Source organism: Bos javanicus, chromosome 17 (genome assembly GCF_032452875.1).
Source record: "Bos javanicus breed banteng chromosome 17, ARS-OSU_banteng_1.0, whole genome shotgun sequence".
Classification (NCBI taxonomy): Eukaryota; Metazoa; Chordata; class Mammalia; order Artiodactyla; family Bovidae; genus Bos; species Bos javanicus.
The window spans coordinates 51,313,340-51,337,085 of NC_083884.1; the positions used below are offsets into that span (position 1 = coordinate 51,313,340).

Genomic DNA, 23,746 nt, shown 5'->3' on the forward strand with positions numbered 1-23,746 from the left:
TAACAAGTTTAATAGTTTAAAAATGGTCCATCTCAAAAAAAAAAAAAAAACTTGAAAAAAAAACAGGTCTGCACACAAATGTAATAGGCCTCGCTTAAAAACTCTACCAGCTCTCCAGACTCTACCCCACCTCCCCAGTGCAACACCCGCCTCTCCCACAGCAAGCAGTAGCCTGTAGCCAGTTCTGGCCCCTGAGGTGTAAGCAGGTGTGCACTGGGTGGGGTTTCCAGAAAAACCATTGTTTTGATGATAAAAGCTGAAAAGGGACAGGCTTTTTGCCTCTCACTCAGTCCTCCTCTTGCCTGGGACACAGATGGGAGGCTGGAGGTGGAGGACGGTCCCCATGGGAGGACGGTGGAGCCCAGGAGATGGAGGAGCTGGGCCCCTTCAGCCCCTACACCCACTCAAGAACAGCCTGCCTTCAACCTCCCATGACGTGAGAAAAATAAGCCCTGCTGAGCCCGGCCTGGATGCTATGACACAGAGCCAGACACCATCCAAGGGACACACGTGTGGTCTTGAAAAGGTGAAGGAGTGCCAACCAGAACCCCGGCGGCTCTGAGCTCCAGCAGAGTCCAGGGTGAGCATGTCTTCCCTTCTGGGGTGTGACCTCATGTTGCGAAGGGCTCTGGGGCCATTTGATCACCAGGCAGGTCCGCTACATACCAGGGGCCCAGGACACGCTCCCACCATCTGGACCAAACATCTTGCTGGCCCATCAACACCAGCTTGACACCCTCAGATCCAGCACCCACTGCAGAGAACACACGAGCATGCCTGTGTGTGCGTATATACATATATGTTTATTGCATTAAATGCCTCGTAGCAATCTGCCCTGTTTTTATAATCCACAAGAGAAAAAGGGTTCAAGAAAGTTTTCCACTGTGTTCAGTTTTAAAAAATACAAAAATGAACATTATGATGACAGGAAAGTGTTAAGAGGCCGAACTGACAAGTACATTCAAAAGTACATCTGGCTGCTGGTGTGCGGGTCCTGGGCCCTTGGGCAGGGCTGTGCAGTAAAGCCATGTCCCCCGAAGCCCAGCAGCTCTGCCTCGGCAGGGTCCTGTGGGCAAGGACCCACCACCTGGAGCTTGCCCACATTCCTGAGTGACACCCCTCATGGGGTGGACATTACCCACACCTTCAAACATCCACATACCACACACTTAATTAACATTAAAAACATTTAAACCACTCAAAAATCCATGAAATAAAGAGATCCTATTAAAACATGAAACCCAGTCATCCTCTAAAGGCAACTGGAGCTCTCTGTCTGCCGAGGGGTGCCAGGGCTGGGGTAACACACGGCTGCCCCAGGAGCTGCCCGGATTCCATCTGTGACACACAGATGGGACAGCGGTTGGCCCAGGTGCTGACGATCTGCTGTGAGATGCTGTAAAGTCACCCTGGGATGGGTCCCCTGATGGGCAACACACCACAGTAGCCAGACGGGCCCTGAAGGATGGCAGCCAGAGCTGGGAGAAGATCAAGGGGAGAAAGAGATCAAAATGGACCACAGCATAAGGCTGCAAGCTGGTTGATCCCCAGAGCTGAGCTGACACAGGATGCCGACCGGCCCTGGACAGGGGACCAGGCATCAGCCGTAATGGCACACACGCAGGTGACCCCAGGTCATCCCTGCAAGTATGCAAAAACACACACCCTCCAGGATCACTGAAGGTCAGGATCCCGCAACGGTGGGGGAAGACTCGGGAACCCATAAAATGAACCTGCAGGACAGAGAATGGTTCTTCCCTGGGCCTACGGACTTGGCTTGAACCCCTTTCCAAAGAGCCGTAGGTTTCTAAGGAATTTCTTGAATGTAAAAAAATGACGGTACAGGCGCATGTGGCTGAGGGACATGCTAGCCAGCTCGGCTCAAAAGTCCTGCAGCTGAGGGATGTCCCGGTACAAATCCAGGGTCTCGGGATTCGAGAAGGCCCCTCGGTGCTCCACCGTCTTCCCAGCGATGATCTGCTTCACAGCCACTTCCACCTTCTTGCCGTTGAGGGTGTACTGCCGGTGGGGAGTAGGCAGGGGAGCAAACAGAAAGACTGTTTAGACCCAAAGAGGAGGGACTTCCTTGGCAGTCCAGCGGCTAAGACTCCGCACTTCCAGTGCAGGGGACCCAGGTTCGATCCCTGGTCAGGGAACTAGATCCCACATACCGTAACTAAGACCCAACACAGCTGAATAAATCAATCATTAAAAATAAATATTAAAAAAAAATCCCAGAACATCCTTGGTGGTCCAGTGGTTAAGACTTCACCTTCCAATGCAAGGTGTGTGGGTTCAATCCCTAGTCACGGAGCTAGGATCCCACATGCCTCAGGCCCCCAAAAGAGCAAAATATCAAATAGAAGCAATATTGTAACAAATTCAATAAAGACTTCAAAAACGCTCCACATCAAAAATCTTAAAGGAAAAACAAAGAAAACCCAAAAGGGAAAAAAAATTCCTTAGCTCTGATATCTGGGTACATCCAAGCCAAAAAAACCATGACCCGAGACTCTGAGAGCAAGTTTTTCTCAGTGGGTGACTGGGCAAGTTCCTTAACCCAGGTTTATCTCCTCAAATGTAAAATGGGACCACAGCACCCAGCCCAAGTCTGTGAGTTAACACGCACACGGCTCTTGGGTGTGACTATTACACTGCATTTTCATTATTTATATTTACTTTCTTATACTGTATTATAATAGAAAGGCTAGCTTATTCCAGGACTGGACTGGCTTCCTGTGATTCCATCCCTAATCACTAAAAAGTGAGCGTCATCCAAGAGCCTCTAGAAACTTCCATCTTCCCCCAGAACCGTCATCTGAATGAATGGGACACTGCTTTTCCTATAATCGGACTCTCTCCAAATGTTCAAAACTCCCTCCGAAATTCATAGCACGTGTGTTTCATCTTTAACTCCAATGGGCATTTGGCAGCCATGCTGGCGTGTTTAGGGGCCAAGAATATTCTGGAACAAATACAGTTCTTTAATAAAGCTGCCACTGCTCTGATCTCTCCCTGCACTGGCACTTTTCCTTCTTTTTAACCTGAGATGTAATTAAAATTTATTCACTGAAAACCTCTGTCAACGTGTGAACTAATTACGGATCTGAGTGCAGGCTTACGAGGGACTGCCTGTCACTGGGGTGCCGTCAATCCCTCTCACCCAGAAATGCAAGCGTCTCGTGCGCTTTCTGTGCTTCTAAGCACTAAAGCCCCAATAATGGCTCATGGGAGCTAACGACTTACATCTTCCATCGGCTGACAAAATAAACAAGGTGCTGTTTTAGAAGAAATTCCGCTCCTGCTTCCTGGTGAGAAGGGCAGGGGGGAAGCAGAAGTTCCCCCAGCTCCTGCTGGAACCCCTCCTCTCCCCCACCCAGGAGGTAAGTCAGAGCCTCCAGTCAGGATGGGCCAGTACGTCAGCCGTGACCAGGGATGAAGACCTGCTGGGACCAGGGCAGTTGTGGCCACTGGGCCTTCCAGCCAGACAGGGCTTCAGACGCCCATTTACATTCCCCTAGGTGCGACCAGATCCCCAGCTGGGACCTTGGCCATGGCCAGCCCCAAGCGCCATGGCCCAGCAAGATCCTCTATGCCAGCCCGGAGACACAGGGTGAATCTTCTCCTAAGTGCTTCAGTAGTTTGGACCGCAGGGATCTGAGAATATGAGGGTGCCTGTAAAATCTCCAGGGACCCAAGACATGACCTCATGGGCCAGGAGTCATGACCCCACAGGAAGACAGAACAGGAGAGAGCTGAGCTGGGTGCCTGAGAGTAAGCGGACAAGAGCCTGGCTGAGGACGGAAAAATAGGCTGGGGTCTTCCTCCATTTTCAATAAATCGCTCCCCTAGTCTCATGAGGAGATCAGTTCAGTTCAGTTCAATTGCTCAGTTGTGTCAGACTCTTTGCAACCCCATGGACTGCAGCACGCCAGGCCTCCCTGTCCATCATCAACTCCTGGAGTTTACTCAAACTCATGTCCATCAAGTCAGTGATGCCATCCAACCATCTCATCCTCTGTCGTCCCCTTCTCCTCCTGTCTTCAATCTTTCCCAGCATCAGGGTCTTTTCAAATTAGTCAGTTTTAAGCATCAGGTGGCCAAAGTATTGGAGTTTCAGCTTCAGCATCAGTCCTTTCAATGAATATTCAGGACTGACTTCCTTTAGGATGGACTGGTTGGATCTCCTTGCAGTCCAAGGGACTCTCAAGATCTTCTCCAACACCACAGTTGAAAAGTATCAATTCTTCAGCTCTCAGCTTTCTTTATAGTCCAACTCTCACATCCATACATGAAAAACACATCCTACTAGAAAAACCATAGCTTTGACTAGACAGACCTTTGTTGGCAAAGTAATCATGTCTCTACTTTTTAATATGCTGTCTAGGTTGCTCATAGTTTTTCTTCCAAGGAGCAAGTGTCTTTTAATTTCGTGGCTGCAGTCACCATCTGCAGTGATTTTGGAGCCCCCCAAAAATAAAGTCTCTCACTGTTTTCATTGTGTCTCCATCTATTTGCCATGAAGGGATGGGGCCAGATGCCATGATCTTAGTTTTCTGAATGTTGAGTTTTAAGCCAACTTTTCCACTCTCCTCTTTCACTTTCATCAAGAGGCTCTTTAGTTCTCCGCTTTCTGCCATAAGGGTGGTGTCATCTGCATATCTGAGGTTATTAATATTTCTCCCTACCATCTTGATTCCAGCTTGTGCTTCATCCAGCCTGGCATTTCACATGATGTATTCTGCATATAAGTTAAATAAGCAGGGTGACAATATACATCAAGGAGCCTTGACGTACTCTTTTCCCAATTTGGAACCAGTCTGTTCCATGTCCAGTTCTAACTGTTGCTTCTTGACCTGTATACAGATTTCTCAGGGGGCATGTCAGGTGGTCTGGTATTCCCGTATCTTTAAGAATTTTCCAGTTTGTTGTGATCCACACAGTTAAAGGCTGCATGAGCAGATACAGAATGGGAATTCACCATTCTGACAGCTGTCAACATTCTGACAGCAATGGTGACAGCAAATTCACCATTCTGATAGCTTTTATTCATTCTCAACAAAATAAAGGCCAAGGGGACGATCATAGTCTAGTTCCCCAAAGTGTTTCGGATGCAGACAGAACCTGATCCACTGAAGGGATACCTGAGACCCTCACCAGGGAAAGTCAGTAACTGACACTGACTCAAGAAGTCCCTTCTCATTTCCTGACCGGTCCAGTGGTTAGGACTCTGTGCTTCCAGTACAAGGTTGCAGTGGGTGAGGATTTGATCCCTAGTCAGAGAACTAAGATCCCACATGCTGTAAGGTGCAACCAAAGACAAGAAAAAAGAAGTCTCTTCTCTCCCTGAGAACCACTGTCCCCACTGTGTCCCCAAGAGTCACCCACTGAGGGACTTCCCTGGTGGTCTGGTGGCTAAGGCTCCATGCTTCCAATGCAGGGGGCCTGGGTCTGATCTCTGGTCAAGGAATTAGCTCTTACATGCTGCAACTAAGACCTGGTACAGCCAAATAAATAAATAATAAAAATAAATATTAAGGAGAGAAGAGTCACCCACTGAGAGAAACAGAGAACTTCCAGGTCATAGGGCCCTTTCTACACATAACCAAAGTGGAGAATAAATGTGTGGATGGTATAAAAAGCCCTGGTTCTAACTGTACCTCACATCCCCACTGGATGGCTCAGTGGGTAAACCATTCACCTACAATGCAGGAGATGTGGGAAGATCCCCTAGAGGAGGAAATGGCAACCCACTCCAGTATTCTTGCCAGGACAATCCCATGGACAGAGGAGCCTGGCAGGCTATAATCCATGTCGTCTCACAAGGTTGGACACAACTGAGCACCCACAAGCAGGCAAGCACATCCCCACTCCTAACATGAAGACTCTCCATCCCCTGGGGACCCAGTTAACCTGCTCCCACAGCCCACACCCATGAACACCCATGAACACTACAAGCTTGGCTCACCTGTACACTTGATGTACTGTGTGTGTACCCACGCACACAGGTGTGTGCACACACACAGGGCAGTCTCCTCTCTGTGCTGACAGAGGCATTGGTTTTGTAAGCAAGGCAAGTTAAAGCTGTGATCTGATTTCCTCCCCCACTGAGAGCCTAAACAGAGTACAAGGCAAGGGAGGAGGGCCGCTTTCTGGAGATGTGCCTCTAAATAGATTCAAATCTTATTTCTGCAGGCCAGAACTAAAAATTAAAAGGCAAGAGCAACAGCACCCCAGCGGCTCTTTAAAAAGTTAAAATTAATTTTCGCATTAATAATTTGAGAACACACTAAAACCACACTGGGGAAAAACCAGTTGGTCAGGCTGGGCTGGGCCTGCTTACCCTCTGAAAACCAGTGTTTAGCAGAAGTTGCCTTACGTGCAATTTACGAGGGGTTAAAAAAAAGAGAGAGGGATGGCAGAAAAGAAAAAAGGATGGGGACGGGGTTGCCAGGCAACATGGAACAACTATATATAAAACATGAGCAAGCGTCTAGCTGAGTGCTCCAGAAGCAGGGGAGCTCTTAGGGGGCCCTACCGGGATGCCCTGCGTCTCCAGAATGAGGCTGGGCACGTGCCGGGCAGAAAGGCCGAGGCGGATGGCCTCACGGATCCGCTTCACCAGGTCAGGCCGGAAGGTGTGGCCGGAAGCCATCTTCAGGAAGAGGATCACCCTCTCCTCCCCGTCCTTGTTGTACTGGGGGACACAGAGGCTGTCCAGCACCTCCTCGAAGGCTTCCACTGTGGAGACAGGGCGAGGGACGGGGCCTTGCTCTCACACCATCCCACCTTGACAGGGACCGCCGTCGCTTCCTCCAGCCCCCACCCTGAGGAAGAGCTTTTGGGGAACAGGTGGAAGGACACCCATCACCAGCAGAGAGCTGCAGCTCATGCTGGAAGGGTTAACGTGTTACAGGGAGCCGTGCACGCTTACTTCCTCAATTACAAATTTAAAAAGAAAAGGAAGGAAGCACCTTGGTGGGGACTCCAGCACTGGAAGAAAGGTTGGAATCACAGGGATCGAGATTCCATCCTGGCTGCACAGCCCTGAAGTGACCTTGGGGCTCTGACATCCCTATGAGGCCACCTCCCTGGGAGGCTGACTCCGTGGCTTTGGTGGGGGCATTTTGAAGGCCCATGGGTAACTCTATTGTGCACTGCCTTTATCTGGTGCTGAATAGTACTGTGTGACCTTCAACAATCAAACAACCTCTCTGTGCATCTTTCTTCAGCCATAAAGGGTAGACACAAATGACCAACCCCACAGAGCTCACCATGAGGCTGAGACATAATGGAATGGGGCCGGGCCATGGGACCTTAAGAAGCCCATCTTGAGGTTTTACAAGCTACAGGCAGTGTGGGATGAGGCATGTTCTAGGAAGAAGGACAAGCTCATACATGTCTACTCTCACAACCAGAGGCAAATGGGCCAGTTATGCCAAAAGGTGCCATCTTTGGAGAGCAGGCTCCCTGCTAGGACCCTCCTTCCTTCCCTCCTGGATGACCTGAGAATTATTCCAGGAGAAAAGAAAATGCTCACCAATGTTATAGATTTCCGAGCTGCCGAATCGCACTCCATTGGGGTTGAGCGTGCCATCACTGCAAAGAAAGACGAGGTCATGAACACACGGTGGCTCCTGAGTGAGGCCAGTTGTGGGGGCTGGCGGACAGTCAGCCCCTTCCCACAACACCACCATGTCCACCCCGTCCTTGCCGGCTGCCTCCCCAGCTTCTGATCCTGACCAACCTTTCTCCCTCTAAACTCAAAGCTAGACATCAAGGGGTCCCCTTGTGTGGGAGCATCCGCCACCTCCTGCCCTTCACACCTGTACAAGTACCCCTCTCCCAGGTGCGGACGCCCCAGCACCCCCACACTCCCACTCTGGGAAGGGCCATAGCTACTGTAGACAGATGCAAGCTTTTCATCTGCCAAAGCCCTCGCCCCCACCCTGCAAAGCCTCCCAATCCACCATTTTGGGGCTCAGAAATGCGGGTCAGGCCAGACCCGCCCTCTGGAAGCTGACACAGGAAGGGCCCAGATGGGGTACAGTCAGCCCACTCCCAGACTGAGCCAGTGGAGCCCAGGATGCAGGAAGCACCCCCTACTCCCTAGGTGGTCTGCAGGGGACAGAAGCCAGGTCTGCAGACCCCTCACCTTCGGCCCAGCATGACGATTCCCCCGGTCTTGGGATTTATCCTGCAGTAGTCACCGTGTGCCCAGACACCTGTGGGGAGGCAGAGGGGGTGGTCACCCTGAGGGAGGCATGGACAGACGTCTGAAGTACGTATGACAGAAATGTAACTCTTACCGACAGAGCCAAGGCCCAGAAACAGGTGTGATGTGGGGCTGGGGGCAGAACTGAACTAACAGTTCTCACCCCCAAAGGCACGCCTCCTAGTGGGGTCCACCCTACACCCAGTTCTGAGATGCAGCGGTGCGTGAGAAACACCCCTCCTGCAGGCACCAGCGAGGAACTGACGGGCTGAGACCAACGCCAGCAGTGAGAATGTGAAGGGGACACTGAGCAGGTCAGTGAAGCTTCAAGGGGGGCCTCTGAGAAGAGGGTGGGAAAGCACAAGCCCCAGCGTAGGAAGAGAGGGTAGCCTGGGGCGGCTGACGGAGCAGGTCTGGAGGAGTCAGGGCCCATCTCGGAACAGAATAAAGAGAAGCAGCAGGACTGGGCGGGAGGCTACTATTCCAGTCCCAGTAATGGAAGCCTGAAGCAAGGCACCAGCCACGTGGACAGAGACTTAACCTGCAGGAAAACCCAGGGTGCACGGAGGGTGGAAGAGGAGGAATCGGGGACACTGACACCATGTGCCCTGAGCCGCCCCGTGTGGCCGGCAGCGTACACCTGGGCCCTGGGCTGGTGATGTTCAAGGAGAGGCCCTCGTCCTGGGCAGAGCAAAAGAACAGACCCAAGGGGGCTGGTCAAAGAGAAGCCAAGCCTCATGTGGGAACTGCCAGGAAGAGGCCTCCCTCCTTGGACTAACACAGCCAGCCCAGGGTCGGCCCCACAAGTAGAGGAGGAGCTCCAGGTGTGAGTATCTGAGAGCATGGCCCCACTGGCTCTGCACAGCTTGCAAGCAGCAGCCTGGCCTCCTGAAATAAGCCCCAGAGTTCCTGTGATCCACAAAGAGAAAACAGCAGATAAAACTGGCTCAGGGCCTTCACGGACACCATCTCATCCCTCCCAATTCTTAGCACAGTTTTTGACTCTTAAGCGCTAACCCAATCAGCCCGAGACTGGAATGAAATGACTTAAGCTCAACCTATGTCCATCCTGACCGTGACCTGTAGCTTCAGATCTCATTATCTTATCTGCCCTTGTTTCTTCATATTTATTCATATATCCCGCCTATTTCCAGAAAGTATTTGAGGAAGCTACCTATCAAACCAACTGTATGATGGGATGATTGAAAGAATTCGAAACTGCACAGGGGTGAGAGGACGGCTCCAACAAAGCAATGATGGCAGCTCTGAGCTTCCTGGCAGCCAAGGCAAAAATGGAAATATCACAAGTCACAGGGTCTTCATTTTCTCCAAGAAGGAATATCAGTGCTTCAAAAATAAAGATTTTTCTGGGACTTTCCTGGCTGCCCAGTGGTTAAAACTCTGTGCTTCCACTGGAAGGGGAACAGGTTCCATCCCTGGTTGGGGAACTAAGATCCCACAAACCATGTGGCATGGCCAAAAGAAAAACAAAAAAAAGGCTTTTTATGAAATTAATCCTGAAGAGACATCTATCATGTAAACCCTTGTATACGTAACAAAAAGTGACAGTGAAGACAGTTTTCAGGGAGCAGTGTACTGAGCAGAAGATGAAGAAATGTCATTTCTTAGATGAGCCTTCAAGCTGAGGTTCTACTCCTTCCCTTAGACAGGAGCCTTTGACTCTTCAGGATCATGAGGAACATGTCTCTCCCTCCCCCTCCCTCTCTATTCTGCCTTAGTATGTCACAACAGCTACACCTTGGTAGGATCCAAGGTGGGGCTTAAATGCAGCAGGCATCCAGTAAGGACCAGGCCACATGGGTGGGGGATGTTCCTGCTAATTCACATGGGAGGTGCTATGCTGGGTACAATAGCTTTCAGATGGGATGTTACATGGGGACACACAAGGCTGAGCACAGAAATAAGGGGGATCAGTGGCACATTCTATCCCTGACAGTCACCTGCCACTTTCTGATTCTCCACATGTGGTTTATACAAAATCGAATCACCTTTCTAGACACTGAAGAGAGCAAGTACTTGGTATAAATAACTCTGGAGCAGAAAGCTTGCTAAATTATGAATTATATAGCAGCAATAACTCAAGGTTGCTTATGAAATAAGATAAGGAGGAGGCAGGGATCAGAGCTTTAAATAAAGAGACTTCCCAGCTCAGGGGCAGGGTGCCGCTCCAAAGATGAGCGAAGAGGGCAGCCTGAGTGAGTGACGGGCCTGAAATTAATTATCCTCCATAAGGACTGGATGATGGGGTGTGAGACAGCGGAGACCCCAGCCAGACACCTATTGCACAGGCATCTCTCCCTGAATAGGCACACAAGTCTGGGTAAGCGAGCAGCGATCACTGCCCCCACACCCAGCCCTGTCCCTACACAAGCAAATAAGAGGCTCATGCCAGCTCCCAGGTGCCGGGCTCAGGGCCAAGTGGCTGTGGGCACGGAGGATGTTAAGAGTACACTAAACCCAGATCAGAGTTTCGTATGATGGCTTCAAGATGAAAGTGACAAGACACTTATCAAAAATTCATCATCACCCCTCTGGCGGAAGGAGCCAGGAGCGGCCTCACCAGGTTTCAGCAGGGAGAGGGCTGGCAGGGGGAGGGTGCATCCAGAATTAAACCCTGAAGGCCCAGCCCGGGCGGGAATCTGGGCAGCTCCGCCTGCATCCTCGACCCACCTGGGAACTTGGAGAAGTACGCCTTCCGGTACTTGCTGCCATTCTCGTCATTCCAGAAGTGCGTGGGCTGGCAGGGGAGTGGCTTGGTGCACACCAGCTCACCACTCTCGCCCCACACAGCCTTTCCTGGTCGGGGAGGGGCGACAGGTACACTGAGCACACACCACGGCCACACCTCGGCGCTCTTTCTCTCTTTTTTTAAAACTATAAGCTATTACGCAGTATTTCCGACACACACAAAGCTACGGAGCTGGTCCCACCCCCCTGCCCATCCCTCCGACATCACCGAAAGCCATGCTAATCCCTCCCCACACAACTCTCCCAAATCTCTCTCTCTGGAGCACTGTATTATTCCCTTGTGTGTATTAATACTTTTACTACATCCACGTGCATCTGAATAACGTCATTTTGTGTGTTTCCAAACTCTGCAAGGATGGCGGCACACTGCCCCTTGCGCCTGCATCTGACCCTGTGTCCTCATCAAGGTTAGGACGTGAGGCCAATGGTGCGGCAGCCTCAGCAGTGTTTCCGAAACTCAGATGCCCACCTTGCGTGCCGAGCACCTGGTCCTCCGTCTATGCTCCAAACCAACACCTATTCCTCTGCTTCAGGCTGAAGGCAGATAGGGAGCCGGTGGGGGTTAAACCAGGCTCGGAGGCCAGCAGTCTGGAAGTGTTGGTGGGGAGGGGCAGCCCCTCAGAGGGGGCAGTTTTGGAGAACTGTCCCCCAGCAAAGCTATACATCCAAGTGCACCGGGTGACCACTCACGCCTCGTCACAAAGACAGAAAGGGTTTGGGCCATCACCTTGCTCATTCCATGCCTCCACAGCCATGCCCAGGTTCCGAGCCTGAATCTCCCCTTTGTACACAGGAATGGATGGATTCTGGCCCATGAAGCAGGAGACGATGTCGGTGCCACCTGCCAGCAAAAGGAGGTCCAGGATTTACAAGACCGAGACCAACTGCTCACGTTTTTCATTGGTGAACCCTCCAGGAGCAAAGAGCCTGCAGAACAACCTCCCCGACTCTGTCTCCAGACAGTTGAGCTTCTTTTCAGGGAAAGAACAGGGAGGTTATTCAGAAACTGGCACAAACCTCCTGGGTGTGGGTGGTTTATTTATTTATTTATTTTTGACCAGGACTTCCTGCTGGAGGAGAAACCAGTGAATGACCTCCTGTGGTCACACTGAAATCTGAGACTGAGGTTCTTGGAAGATTGAAGTGTGGCCTGTTAGATCCGCCCGCACTGCCGCGGGAGATGGGTCATGTGCAAAGGCTCTTTGCTGTAGCTCACATTCACTTAATCACCCGAGAAGCAGAAAGCCTGCGGTCCCAGGAGGGCATTGCCTCTCACGTGAGAGGCAACGTGCCCGATGGGAAACACTCTGATTTCAGAAAGGAGCTTGAAAAGGAGTCAGACTCCGGGTGCCATCAGGAGGGAATGGCATTAACCCCCAGACCTGGACAACCACCCCCTTGACAACTGTCCCCTAGGGCGGGCACCCGGGGAGGGCAGGGCCCCATGTGACTGCAGGGCGGGATGTCCTGAGGGCAGAGACGTGCAAGGGGCCCACACAGGTGCACGGTGGAGGCAGATGGCAGCCCAGGGAGCAAAGTGGGGAGGGTGTGAGAGGGGGTCACCCAAGGAGCCCACGACTCTGTCCCTTCCTAGACTCGACGATCCAGACACTGGCTGATGCCTCTCACAAAAATGGAGAATTGTGTTCACTGCAGTGACCAGCAAGGTTGGACCAGCCCCCGGGGCCCCAAGGAGGCACAAGGGCGTGAGCAGAAGTGTTGCTTCCTCTGCTTCAGGATCAGAGCTGGGTTCACTGGACAGGGGTGGGAGGACCAACTGAGATCCTAACAGGCGTGCTGCCCTAAGATGGGCTGGGCTGGCCTGGGAAGACGACCCTGTGCCCACACGACCACCACACCCCTGCCCACCAGGCAGGATCTGGGGAGGACCAGGGGATGAGATGGGGATGGTGGGGAAACTCTGGCTCTGGAACAACAGAACCAGGTCTGAATCCCACACTGGGACTTCCCTGTGGTTCAGTGGCTAAGATTGTGCTCCCAGTGCAGGGGCTCCAGGTTCGATCCAGGCCAGGGAACTAGATCCTGCATACGCTGCAACTAACACCCAGCACAGCCAAACTAATACATTTCGCTTTTTTTAAAATCCTACTCTGTACCCTTGCTAGCAGGTGGTCCTGGGTCAGTCACTTAGCATGCCCGAACTTCGTTTTCTCTTTTGTAAAGAAAATAGGCTCCACCAGAACCAGTCGTTTAGGATCTAAGGTTACAACCGATGTGAGGTGCGTGTGTATATTTCCCACCCTGGCAAAGGTTCAGGAACTGCTAATTCCATGTCTGCAGCTTCTCCCTGGAACATAACTATCGAGAATCAGCAACATCAACTGAGCACACCCTGCTGACTGTTTATCCCAACAGATTCAAGCTGGTGGGCTTGCTGGGTCAGAGGGTAAGCACACTGAGCGGCAAGCCTGGTCCCCAAGTCCCCTGATCCTTCCAGAACCCTCTCTATGGCACAGGTGCATGATGGACTCGTACCTGAGATGGAGCCCAGCAGGACGCTGCTCTTGATGCACCTGTAGACGTAGTCGTAGCTCTGGGCTTTCAGTGGGGAGCCAGTGGACAGGATCGTGTGCAGTGTCTGGAGACTGTGGGTTTCCACTAGAGCCAGAAGCATCGAGAGATTAGAGCCAAATCCGATGCCCTGTGCTGGCTTGCAGGAAACGGGTAACACAGCAGATCTGATTTCATTTCCAGGGACAGACGCGCAGGGAGGCATGCTTACCTGGCCTCATGTCTTTCTCTTCAAGCACAGAGAGCCACTTAGCACCCGTTCCAAGGATGGTGATGCTGACGGAAAGAAAACACCAGAAACCCATCAAGGCTCTTTCATATTGCAGGTAACCAAAGTTTTCGCCTATTAGTGACCCTTTTAGAACAGGGCTGAAAAATCCAAGACACATCATTTTTCTGGACTAAACTTATAGTTAATATTTAGTTGAAAGCAAGTCACAATACCTGTGTTACTCTGGGGCCAGCAGTGACAGAGCACTCGGGCTCTCATTAACCTCTGGCTCTACTTAAAACAACTGTTTTCACATAAACCCACTATCTTTGGGGACACTTTCCTGGTGGTCTAGTGGTTACGAATCTGCCTTCCAGTGCAGGGGACAAGAGTTCAATCCCTGGTCAGGGAACTAAGACCCCACATGCTGCAGGGCAACTAAGCCTGCACTACACAACAAGAGAAGCCTAGGTGCTGTAAGACTCTGAAAAAAAAATCCCTATCTTCCTAACCATAGGGTGATCTCTTTCAGAGATCAAAGGAGGTCACAGAATCAAAACCCCTCAAATTCTGAGCTCACAAGATCATCTTCCAGGGAAATGGAGAGGGCTGCAGGAGCTTTTGTTAGAAGAGGTGCCATGCTTGGAATTGCTGACCCATCTTCTTCCCTTAAATCAGCTCATGTTCGTATGAAACTTACAAAACTGCTCCCCTTCTTTTTGAACATTTCAATTCTACAGTCCTTTATTCTTCCCTGAGAATGACACATTGTGTGAGTTTAAGTATTGTGTTTTCTAGGAGAGACTGTTATTTAATGTTCTGCTTCCTTCCAGCGAGGCAGCCCTCAACATGAAAGCTCTAGCTTCCTAGGTAAAGGATGTTTTCTCCTGGGGGCCAAAGGAGGCCATAGAATCCAGGTCCCAGGACTTCCCTGACAGTCCAATGGTTAACACTCCACAGCTTCCAGTACAGGGGGCACGGGTTCGATCCCTGGTAGGGGAACTAAGATCCTACATGCCATGTGGTGTGGCCAAAAAAAAAAAACCTCCAGGTCTCACCTCTCCTCTCTGGGCAGTAAAACCTATCCCTTTACACCTGGCTGGCAAGATTCATCCCAAGGAGACAGCCACGCTCTGTTTCACGTTCAGAGGTAGAGACACACAGAATGCTGGGTGATTCAGGACTCACTGGGCTGGGAGGTGCAGAATCCACGGGGGCGGGAGGAGGTGAGAAGGGTCTCAGAGCTACTGTCTTTCATGCCTCCTCTCCCTTATTCTCTTCATTTCTCGGGGACACCCTGCCACCACTAAAACCTCAGATGCCTCCTGGGTCGCTGCACCCTAAGGATGGCTAATTTGGAAGCTGTGAGGTTGTGGGGAGCAGGAAACATACTCAAGCCCCTCCACAGCCCCCCACCCCAGCTAATTTCATAAACTCAGATAGTGTGACTAATTCCAGATCACCTCTGAAGATTAAGGTCTCAGCCACTTCAGGAACATCTGTATTTTAACAGAAGACCAGGGACCACCTCCAGCCACACGCACAGAGATCTCCAACCACCAACCACACATAGATTTCAGCTCATCCCCCATCTGCCCCCTGCCCAGAAACTGAGGGCTCTCTGTGGTCCTGAAGGGTGTTTAATTCACAGGAGTCCCTGCAAACCACGACCCTGGTTATGTGTAGAGACTGAGACAGCGTCCCCAGCGTCCCCGGGGCCGGCCCACAGGCCTGCTTGTCTGAAGAAACAGTGAGGCCTCCCCATCTGTCCCCAGGGCTTGTATAAGACGGCTTAAAAAACAGAGTTCACAAAGCGCAGGCGCCCTTACGTGGGTGCTCAACACTGTATTTTTAGCTAGTGAAGCTGGGAAATCACCCCACGAGAAAACAAGGCAGCTCCCAGCTCACAGGGTCAGGATCCAAGCCCCAGAGCCCTGCAAGGAGCCATACGCAGACAAGGTGCCACCAGCCTGAGCCCTGTCTCCTCTCAGGTGCCCTCAACTCCATGGTTTTTGGGGAGATCATGTAGCTCCCTCAACTCAAGTGCCCAGTGGTGTCTCGTTTCACTCAGAAAAAACCCACCCTGCAGGTACAGCCCGGAAAGCCCTGGGGGCTCAGACTCCCGCCCTCATCTCTCATCACCTCTCATCACCCCTCATCACGGTGCATCACCTCCCGCCCTGCCTCCCATATCCGGACCACAAGGGCCTCCTTCCAGCCTCCCCAACATCCCCATCTTGGTCCCTTCTTTCTGGCCTCGGGGTCTCGGCACTTGCTGTTCCCTCAGCCTGGAACATGGGTCTCCCAGTCCTAAACATGAACTGCCTGCTCAGTTAAAAACTTGGACAAAGACTTCAGAATTCTACCCTAACCCCCATCAGAATGTTCCTTGGGCTAGATTCAGGGAGCCTAGAAACACCCCAAAGAGGACAATCCATCCTTTAAGAGTCTTGTTCACATCTACAACATGATTGCTCAGTTATGAAACGTGTTAGTAAGCCTGTGAGCTGCCATGATGATAATCAACAAAGATTTTGTCTCTAAATGTATGGACATTATTTCTTCCCCTCTCGCCCATGTAGGCGGCCGGAGCACTGGGGTGTCCTTCACGAACCCCTCACAGGTTGCCGGGTGGCACCTGCCTTGCTGAACACAGCAAGTCAGCCCTCCCAGCCAGGAGAAAGGCCAGGTCAGAGGGGCCCGGAGGACCACCGAGGCCACAGCTCAGCCAGTGTCCGGGGCACATATCAAACCAGGATGGAAGGCAGAGGCCCGGCATGTGCTTACTAACAGTCCACGGGGCTATGAACACATGCACACTCGCGTGTGCACACCTGCACACGATCACATGCCAGCACATATACACTCGCTCACAGATGTGTGTGCTCTCCCACTCCCACTTACCTAGGCACATGTGTACACATACATGCATATACACAGGCACGCACATGCATACCTGCACACAATCAGATGCACACATTCACTCATTCACGGACATGCATGCTCACACACTGTCACACTCAAGTGCATATATGTTCACACTTGTGCACATATACACAGTTTCACACTCAAGCTCATGAGACTCACACTTGTGCGCATATACATACTTTTACACTCGAGTACATATATGCTCACACTTGTACAGATATACACACAATTGCATATACTTAAACACATACATGCTCACACTTCTGCACATATACACATTCCCTCATCCACATGTGCACACAAACATACACTTCAGTTCAGTTCAGTTCAGTTCAGTCGCTCAGTCGTGTCCGACTCTGCGACCCCATGAATCGCAGCACGCCAGGTCTCCCTGTCCATCACCAACTCCCGGAGTTCACTCAGACTCATGTCCATCAAGTCAGTGATGCCATCCAGCCATCTCATCCTCTGGCGTCCCCTTCTCCTCCTGCCCCCAATCCCTCCCAGCATCAGAGTCTTTTCCAATGAGTCAACTCTTCGCATGAGGTGGCCAAAGTACTGCAGTTTCAGCTTTAGCATCATTCCTTCCAAAGAAATCCCAGGGCTGATCTCCTTCAGAATGGACTGGTTGGATCTCCTTGCAGTCCAAGGGACTCTCAAGAGTCTTCTCCAACACCACAGTTCAAAGGCATCAATTGTTCGGCGCTCAGCCTTCTTCACAGTCCAACTTTCACATCCATACACTTACTCACACTCAAAGCTGGGTCTCCCGGGGTCCTTCAGCCTTCAACTTCATCAGCTCTAAGCCCTGTGGAGGTACATTTGTCCCTCCAATCTCTTCCTGTAACCCACACACACACTTCAGAAATGCCTCCACCTGCACCCGGCTTATAGATATTAACGGCGAAAATCTTCAATCGCCTAAGTTTCCAGGGATTTGATTAACCTTTTACTGGAAACAATCTCATTAGGAAATAACCTTCCTTGCTCATATCGTGAGCCAAATGTCAGAATTTAAATATTACCCAGGCCAAAGTTATATTTAAAATATTAATGGCCAAGGATTTAAGAACATTTGTGGCTCATTCTGTTTCCCCAGCGCGAGCAGACTCAAATGTAACGTAATTAGACCGTTTCAGAGTGTGGCTGACTTCCGGGCCCCGGGAACTCTGCCAGCTGCTGTGTTCTCATTCCTGGAAACATGACCATTAGGCCAACAGTGACCACCAACCACAGCGGCGAGAATGCATCAGCTGGTGATGATTAATTCATCAGCCAACAAAGTGCTAATGAAACAGGGTCTTCTGACAATTTCTAGATGGGGAGGGGGTTGGGGGATAAATGGGGCCACTTTGCCCTTCCCCTGATGTTCCACTTTAGCTGGCTCTGCCCCTGTCGTCAGGATGTCTGCCTGTCACTCTGTTAACAGGACTACGGGGAGGCGGAAGCCCCCTCCTCACTACACAGATCTGACTGGTCGGTCCCTGTTGGGGTGCCCACCCCTTCCCACCTCCTTGACGATTTCACCTGCCCTCAGCACCTACACGTCCTCACACAGCCCCCCACCAAGAGGGGAACGTGGACAGACAGGGGTGAGATCTGGGGAGGGGGTTGTCAAGCATTCCAGAGATGGCAGCAGACCCTCACAGCAGCCACCCCGCATCTGAGCATCCCAGGTACTTACCCGATCCTGTCGACCAGATCCCAGAGCACGTTGGGTGTCGGAACCAGCGGGGAGCCGTCATACAGGACCACAGCGGCCCCCGTGGCAAGAGCAGACACCACCCAGTTCCACATCATCCAGCCAACCTGGGGAGGACAGAAAGGAACACGTGTCAACTGAGTGCTGGACGGGCTCCTCTCGGCCCTGTCACTCAGCCTCTCACATCCCTAGAAACCATCCGATGCTGAGCCAAAGTTGCCAAGAACTGCCTGTCCAAATGGGATGTCCTGAACCGGCAACTGCCCATCAAGAGTTGACAGCATGGATCAACATACACGTGTACATGAAGACATGTCAGAAAACATCTGCAGCCTCGCTGGTGACAAGAGGGACTGAAGGTCACAGAGGTGAGAGTGGTCACGTGGTGCACACAAGCCAAGAACTGGGTGCTGGAGTGGCCCATCCACATCGGACATGGGGAACAGTGTCTGGCACCTGCAGCACCCTACAACCTCCAATAAGTTCCTTTTCAGTTTGAATGAGTCAGAGTCCCTCTATGTTCCACAGAGCTAAGGACTGACCAGCCTCATGGCCGGTCTCTGCTAAGTTCCTGCCCCCTGCCCACGGTTGAGCCACAGATTTCAGTCACGTGACTCTCCTCCCCACCTCTATAGGCTCAAGAACTAACAGTCAGTCTCCTTTGTTTCTCTGGAATTCCCCAGTGGCAACCAAGGTCAACACAGGAGGACGGGCCAAGGTAAGGAGGGACCCTGGTGCCAATTCAAGGAGGCAGCCACCTGGGGGGAGAAGACAGTGGCAGAGGGAGAGACGGAGATCGACAGGGAAGGATCCCACAGCAAAGGCCACTTCTGCATGCAGCCTGGGGTCTGTGCACACAGCCTGGGGTCCATGCACACAGCCTGGGCTCAGATGCACGCAGCCTGGAGTCAGCTGACACAGCCTGGAGTCAGCTGCACACACCCTGGGATCAACTGCACACAGCCTGGGGTCTTGTGCACAGTCTGTGGTCAGCTGCACACAGCCTGGGGTCTCGTGCACAGTCTGTGATCAGCTGCACACAGCCTGGGGTCTTGTGCACACAGTCAGGGGTCAGCTGCACACAGCCTGGGGTCTCATGCACGCAGCCTGCAGCTGGAGCTGTACTTCTGCCTACTGACACATGCGATGGGGGAGAAGTGAAAAGAAGAGTAATGATAAACGACCCCTACCTGAGTAAACCAGAGCCCGCCCTGGGAGGGCACTCACCGTGGTGTAATACAAGATGATGTCACTGCTGGTCATGTTGCCATGAAGAATGTGTTCCTTCAGGTGCTGGATGAGCGTCCCCTGGGGAGAAGCGAGTGAGCCAAGCAGCTTCCTCCGGGGCACAAAGGCACGCGTGGAATAGACACTGGGCCCCGGAGCAGGAGAGGTCAAGGAAGAGGCAGAGCTCTGACAGCCTTCCCGTGACGAGCAATCTCCCATCGCTCTGTCACGTGACCCCTGAGACTCCCAGAGGACACGAGAGGAAACCCTGACCCTCTCCTGCTGACCTGCAGGCTCTGAGCACCAGGTGACCAGGCACCCAGGGATCTCACACAAGATCCTAAAGCTAGACCAGGGACGCAGCCCCTCCAAAACCCCTGAAAAGGCTGGACCACTGCACTCAGTCTGGCCACAGACAGCATCTGCTGGCTGACAACAATGATAGTCCTGGATGTTTAGGAACCTTTGGGACTCACATATTAAAATGAGCCTTGCAACCCTCATTGGACCCAAGACAAATAAAAAAACAAGCCATTAGGAAATGACCCCTTTGAAGGCACAACACAAACAATCCTACCCACAAGGGACTTCCCTTGTGGCCCAGTGGTAAAGTATCTGCTTTGCAACGCAGGGGACGTGGGTTCAATTCCTGGTCAGGGATCTAAGATCACACGTGCCTTGGAGCAACTAGCCCATGTGCTGTGACTCCTGAATCTGCGTGCCACAACTAGAGTCCGTGCACCACATCAAAAAGATCCCACATGAAGGACGAAGATCCTGCAGTGACAACTAAGACCTGACGCAGACAAATTAATTCACTTAAAAAAAACAATCCTGCCCAGCAAATTCTCTAACTCAAGGCCAGAGCCCCTATTCCAGAGTCTGTCCTGGACAGCACCCTGTCACCAGGCCCGCAGTGAAGGCAACCTGCCTAGGGATGGGCCACACGGGGGTTGGGTAGATGGTGGTAGAAAGGTTGCTGGGAGGGTTCCTCAAGGCCACCCTTGGTCTACAAGAGCTGAGATCCCTCAGCTGTACCGCACGTGCATCGTGGGCTCAGGGGCCCCAACCCAGGATAGTCAGAGGCTTCTTTGCAAAGTCCCACAGTACACGTTGTTCTCACTCAGAGTGGGTGAGTACACATTTTGGGAACTCTTCTGATGAACGCCAAGTGTTCACACGGCAAATTCTCAGAAAGGACTCAGAGCTCCCAGATCAGACAAACCTGAGGCAAATCCCCTTCCCATTTCCCTTTGTACTTAAATCAGCATCTAAGCTTTATCTCTGCCTGGAAGGTCTGCCTTTATAAGCCCAGCCTATCCATAACACATCACATGTTGTTCATTTGCTCAGTACCCCCATTTTTTTGGTTTGTATTTGGCCGTGCCATGCAGCTTGTAGTATCTTAGCTTCCTGACCAGGAATTGAACCTGTGCCCCCTTCAGTGGAAGTTTGGACTCTTACCCGCTGGCTCTCCGGGGAAGTCCCATACCCTCGCCGTGTTGACAGCACAAAACTGTCCTTAGCTTCTCTCTGTGTGAACGTTTTGCTGTTGTTGTTTTTCAGTCACTAAGTTGGGTCTGACCCTTTGCAACCCCGTGGAATGCAGCACGCCAGTTTTCTTGTCCTTCACTATCTCCTAGAGTTTGCTCAAACTCATGTCCATTGAGTCAGTGATGCCATCCAACCATCTCATCCCCTTCTCCTGCCTTCAATCTTTCCCAGCATGAGGGTGTTTTCCAATGAGTCAGCTCCTTGCCTTAGGTGACCAAAGTATGAATCTTAAGGAGTCAAATGAATAGTTCTTCTCTTAATTTTTAAATATTTATGGCAAGTCTGAACACTTTCCCTGAGGGTCAGGAAATACAAGCAACATGGTTTCCCGGAACTCAGGCAAGAAGCCTCATTTTAAAAAGGGAAGAGAAGGAAGCTGTTTTCTGGCTCTTTCATGGGCTTAGAAAACACAAACCAGCAAACCAGGGCCACACCCCTAACACCCTAGGGGCAGTCAGTGCTGGCAGTCCCATCTTGCTGTTTTCAAGTTTCCTCTCCAGATCACTCTTGAAAACAGGCAGGATGCTTAGTCACTTCTCTGGACGTGCAAGAGCTCAGCGAAGCCAGAATTAAGATAACTTTTCCTGACTTTTCCACACTCTAAATATACCAGGCACGATGATTTTATGAGCCAACTACATTAGATCTAATATATTTTTATGTTCCACTCCTAAAAAAGTGACATTCACTAGGCAAGTAGCACTAAAAATAAAAGTACAGTTGGACATTTCAGTTTCTCCTAAGATGTGTTGTTTTGCCACATACACCCCGCCCTCGCCTGCAAGGTTTCTAAAAACCCTCATCTCTTTGGCTGGGTATTAGGCTTCTGACCAGGTGGACTGGGGCGCCCCCTCCAGGGGAAGCACAATGCCAGCAGCCACACCTTAGAGTGGGCACTCCAGACTCCGTGTGATGAAACAGGATGGTTTGAGCAACAGGAAGAACTCGCTCCTAGAGGCCACTCGGCTTGGCCAGTGTTGCTTCCAGAAATCAAGCCTTTGGCCCCTGATATCCCCTCCCTCCCGCCCCAGGGCTTCTGGGAAGTTGCTCGCTGTATATGAACAGGCTGTGTGCATCTGGTGGTTATAATGCATAACCTGCCATCAGACCGTCCGTGGATCCAAATCCAGGTAATAACAAAGCTGTGTTATGTGTTAACTCCTTTCCATGTTCTAATGAAAACACTGTGTAAAGAACTGTATAAGGTGTTAATGTGATTCCAGTGTAAATGTTTCCTTCCTAAGGCAGGGATTCAAACAGCTTCTAGGTGCAGAGAACATCTGTAAAAGCTAAGTGAGCTAGGATAAGAGAAATTTTATATTTCATCTTCAAATACCACCATCTGACCAAGCAAAACTAGAAAGCTGTTTGAGAATGTGAGGTCTCTCCACTCAGATAATCCTCGGGCCTCCAGGAGGGGAGGAAGTTAGACCGTTAGTGTGGACCATCATCCACTGTGACTCATGTTTTACAGAAAGAGGAAATGCAGACACCCAAGAGACACTGGGGATGGCAGGGGAACAACTTCCCCCGTGATACAGTTGCTCTGATGCTGTGCCCCCAGTGCAGGGGACCCAGCTTCAATCCCACATGCCACAACTAAGGCTTGTTGCAGCCATATAAATAAATGATAAATATTTTTAAAAGAGACCCATCAGGGATGTATATGCACAGAGGAAAGACACTGTGAGGACACAGAGAGAAGGCGGCCACCTGTGAACCAAGGAGAGAGGCTCAGAAGGAAGCCACCCTGCCCACACCCCGATCTTGAACGTTCTAGCCTCCAGAACACGGAGGAAGTAAATCTTTGTCATTTAAGCCCCTCAGGTCCATGCTATTTTGCTAGCACGGACTTTTGACTAATGCAGCTTGGGAAATCCTTCAATTAGTTGTACTTTGTAATGTAACATGTTAACAGGGAAGAATAAAATCTAACTCCATGATGGATCTGTTTCTCTTACTTAAGTTTGCTCTCCATTGCTTGTTACTATAATCACTAAAAAGATGCTGTCTATAGCTGTGAGCATACATAATGGCCTGCCTTGGGGAACCTGCCCCCTCTGCCTGAATGTTAAACCAAAGAGCATTTGTTGAGCTCACAGGATGACATTCTGACCTAGTCTACCTGGGAATGGCTAAAGGAAAGAAAAAATTAACACATCCCTTCCCCAGGGCTGGCTAAGCCAGGAAATATTTTGCAAGATTTTCAGCCTAATTTTTACTTTACTTCCTCATCTCCTCCCACTTCTGTTCTATAAAAGAAACTGGCATCCAGATCCTGATAACATGGTGCTCTAGGGCCCTAGCCTGCTCGGACGCCTGGCTCTCTGAATGAAGTCGCTATTCCTTGCTTCATCGTCTCGTCTCCTGATTACTGGATTGTTATGCAGTGAGCAGATCGAGCTCGGATTTGATAACAACCCCATGACTTTCAAACTTTTTGACCCCAACCCACTGTCAGACAGAAGTTTTACGATGCTGCCCTGCACCTGCCCATCCATACCTGCACTTACATGACAGTTTGGAGAAACCACACCAACCCCTCCTAAGACCTGTGATGTGCTGATATTTCCTGTTCTCATCTATCCTGTTTCCTTCTGTCTAAAAT

General features: G+C 51.1%; 1 protein-coding gene across 2 annotated transcripts in view; it reads right to left on the reverse strand.

The window, feature by feature from the left end:
• Nucleotides 1-782: 782 nt before the first annotated feature.
• The window catches only part of AACS (acetoacetyl-CoA synthetase), a 53,415-nt gene continuing 30,451 nt past the window's right edge, over nucleotides 783-23,746 (reverse strand). The window contains exons 9-18 of one of the 2 annotated variants that reach the window (XM_061384538.1): nucleotides 19,585-19,665; nucleotides 18,340-18,464; nucleotides 13,728-13,792; nucleotides 13,481-13,603; nucleotides 11,712-11,825; nucleotides 10,907-11,032; nucleotides 8,156-8,225; nucleotides 7,541-7,599; nucleotides 6,539-6,741; nucleotides 783-2,019 (exon numbers count right to left, since the gene is read on the reverse strand). In XM_061384538.1, the coding sequence (XP_061240522.1) occupies nucleotides 1,882-2,019; nucleotides 6,539-6,741; nucleotides 7,541-7,599; nucleotides 8,156-8,225; nucleotides 10,907-11,032; nucleotides 11,712-11,825; nucleotides 13,481-13,603; nucleotides 13,728-13,792; nucleotides 18,340-18,464; nucleotides 19,585-19,665 (1,104 nt within the window). In that variant the 3' untranslated portion in view covers nucleotides 783-1,881. The remainder of the gene's footprint in view (nucleotides 2,020-6,538; nucleotides 6,742-7,540; nucleotides 7,600-8,155; nucleotides 8,226-10,906; nucleotides 11,033-11,711; nucleotides 11,826-13,480; nucleotides 13,604-13,727; nucleotides 13,793-18,339; nucleotides 18,465-19,584; nucleotides 19,666-23,746) is intronic. The other variant, XM_061384539.1, reaches the window with a different exon arrangement.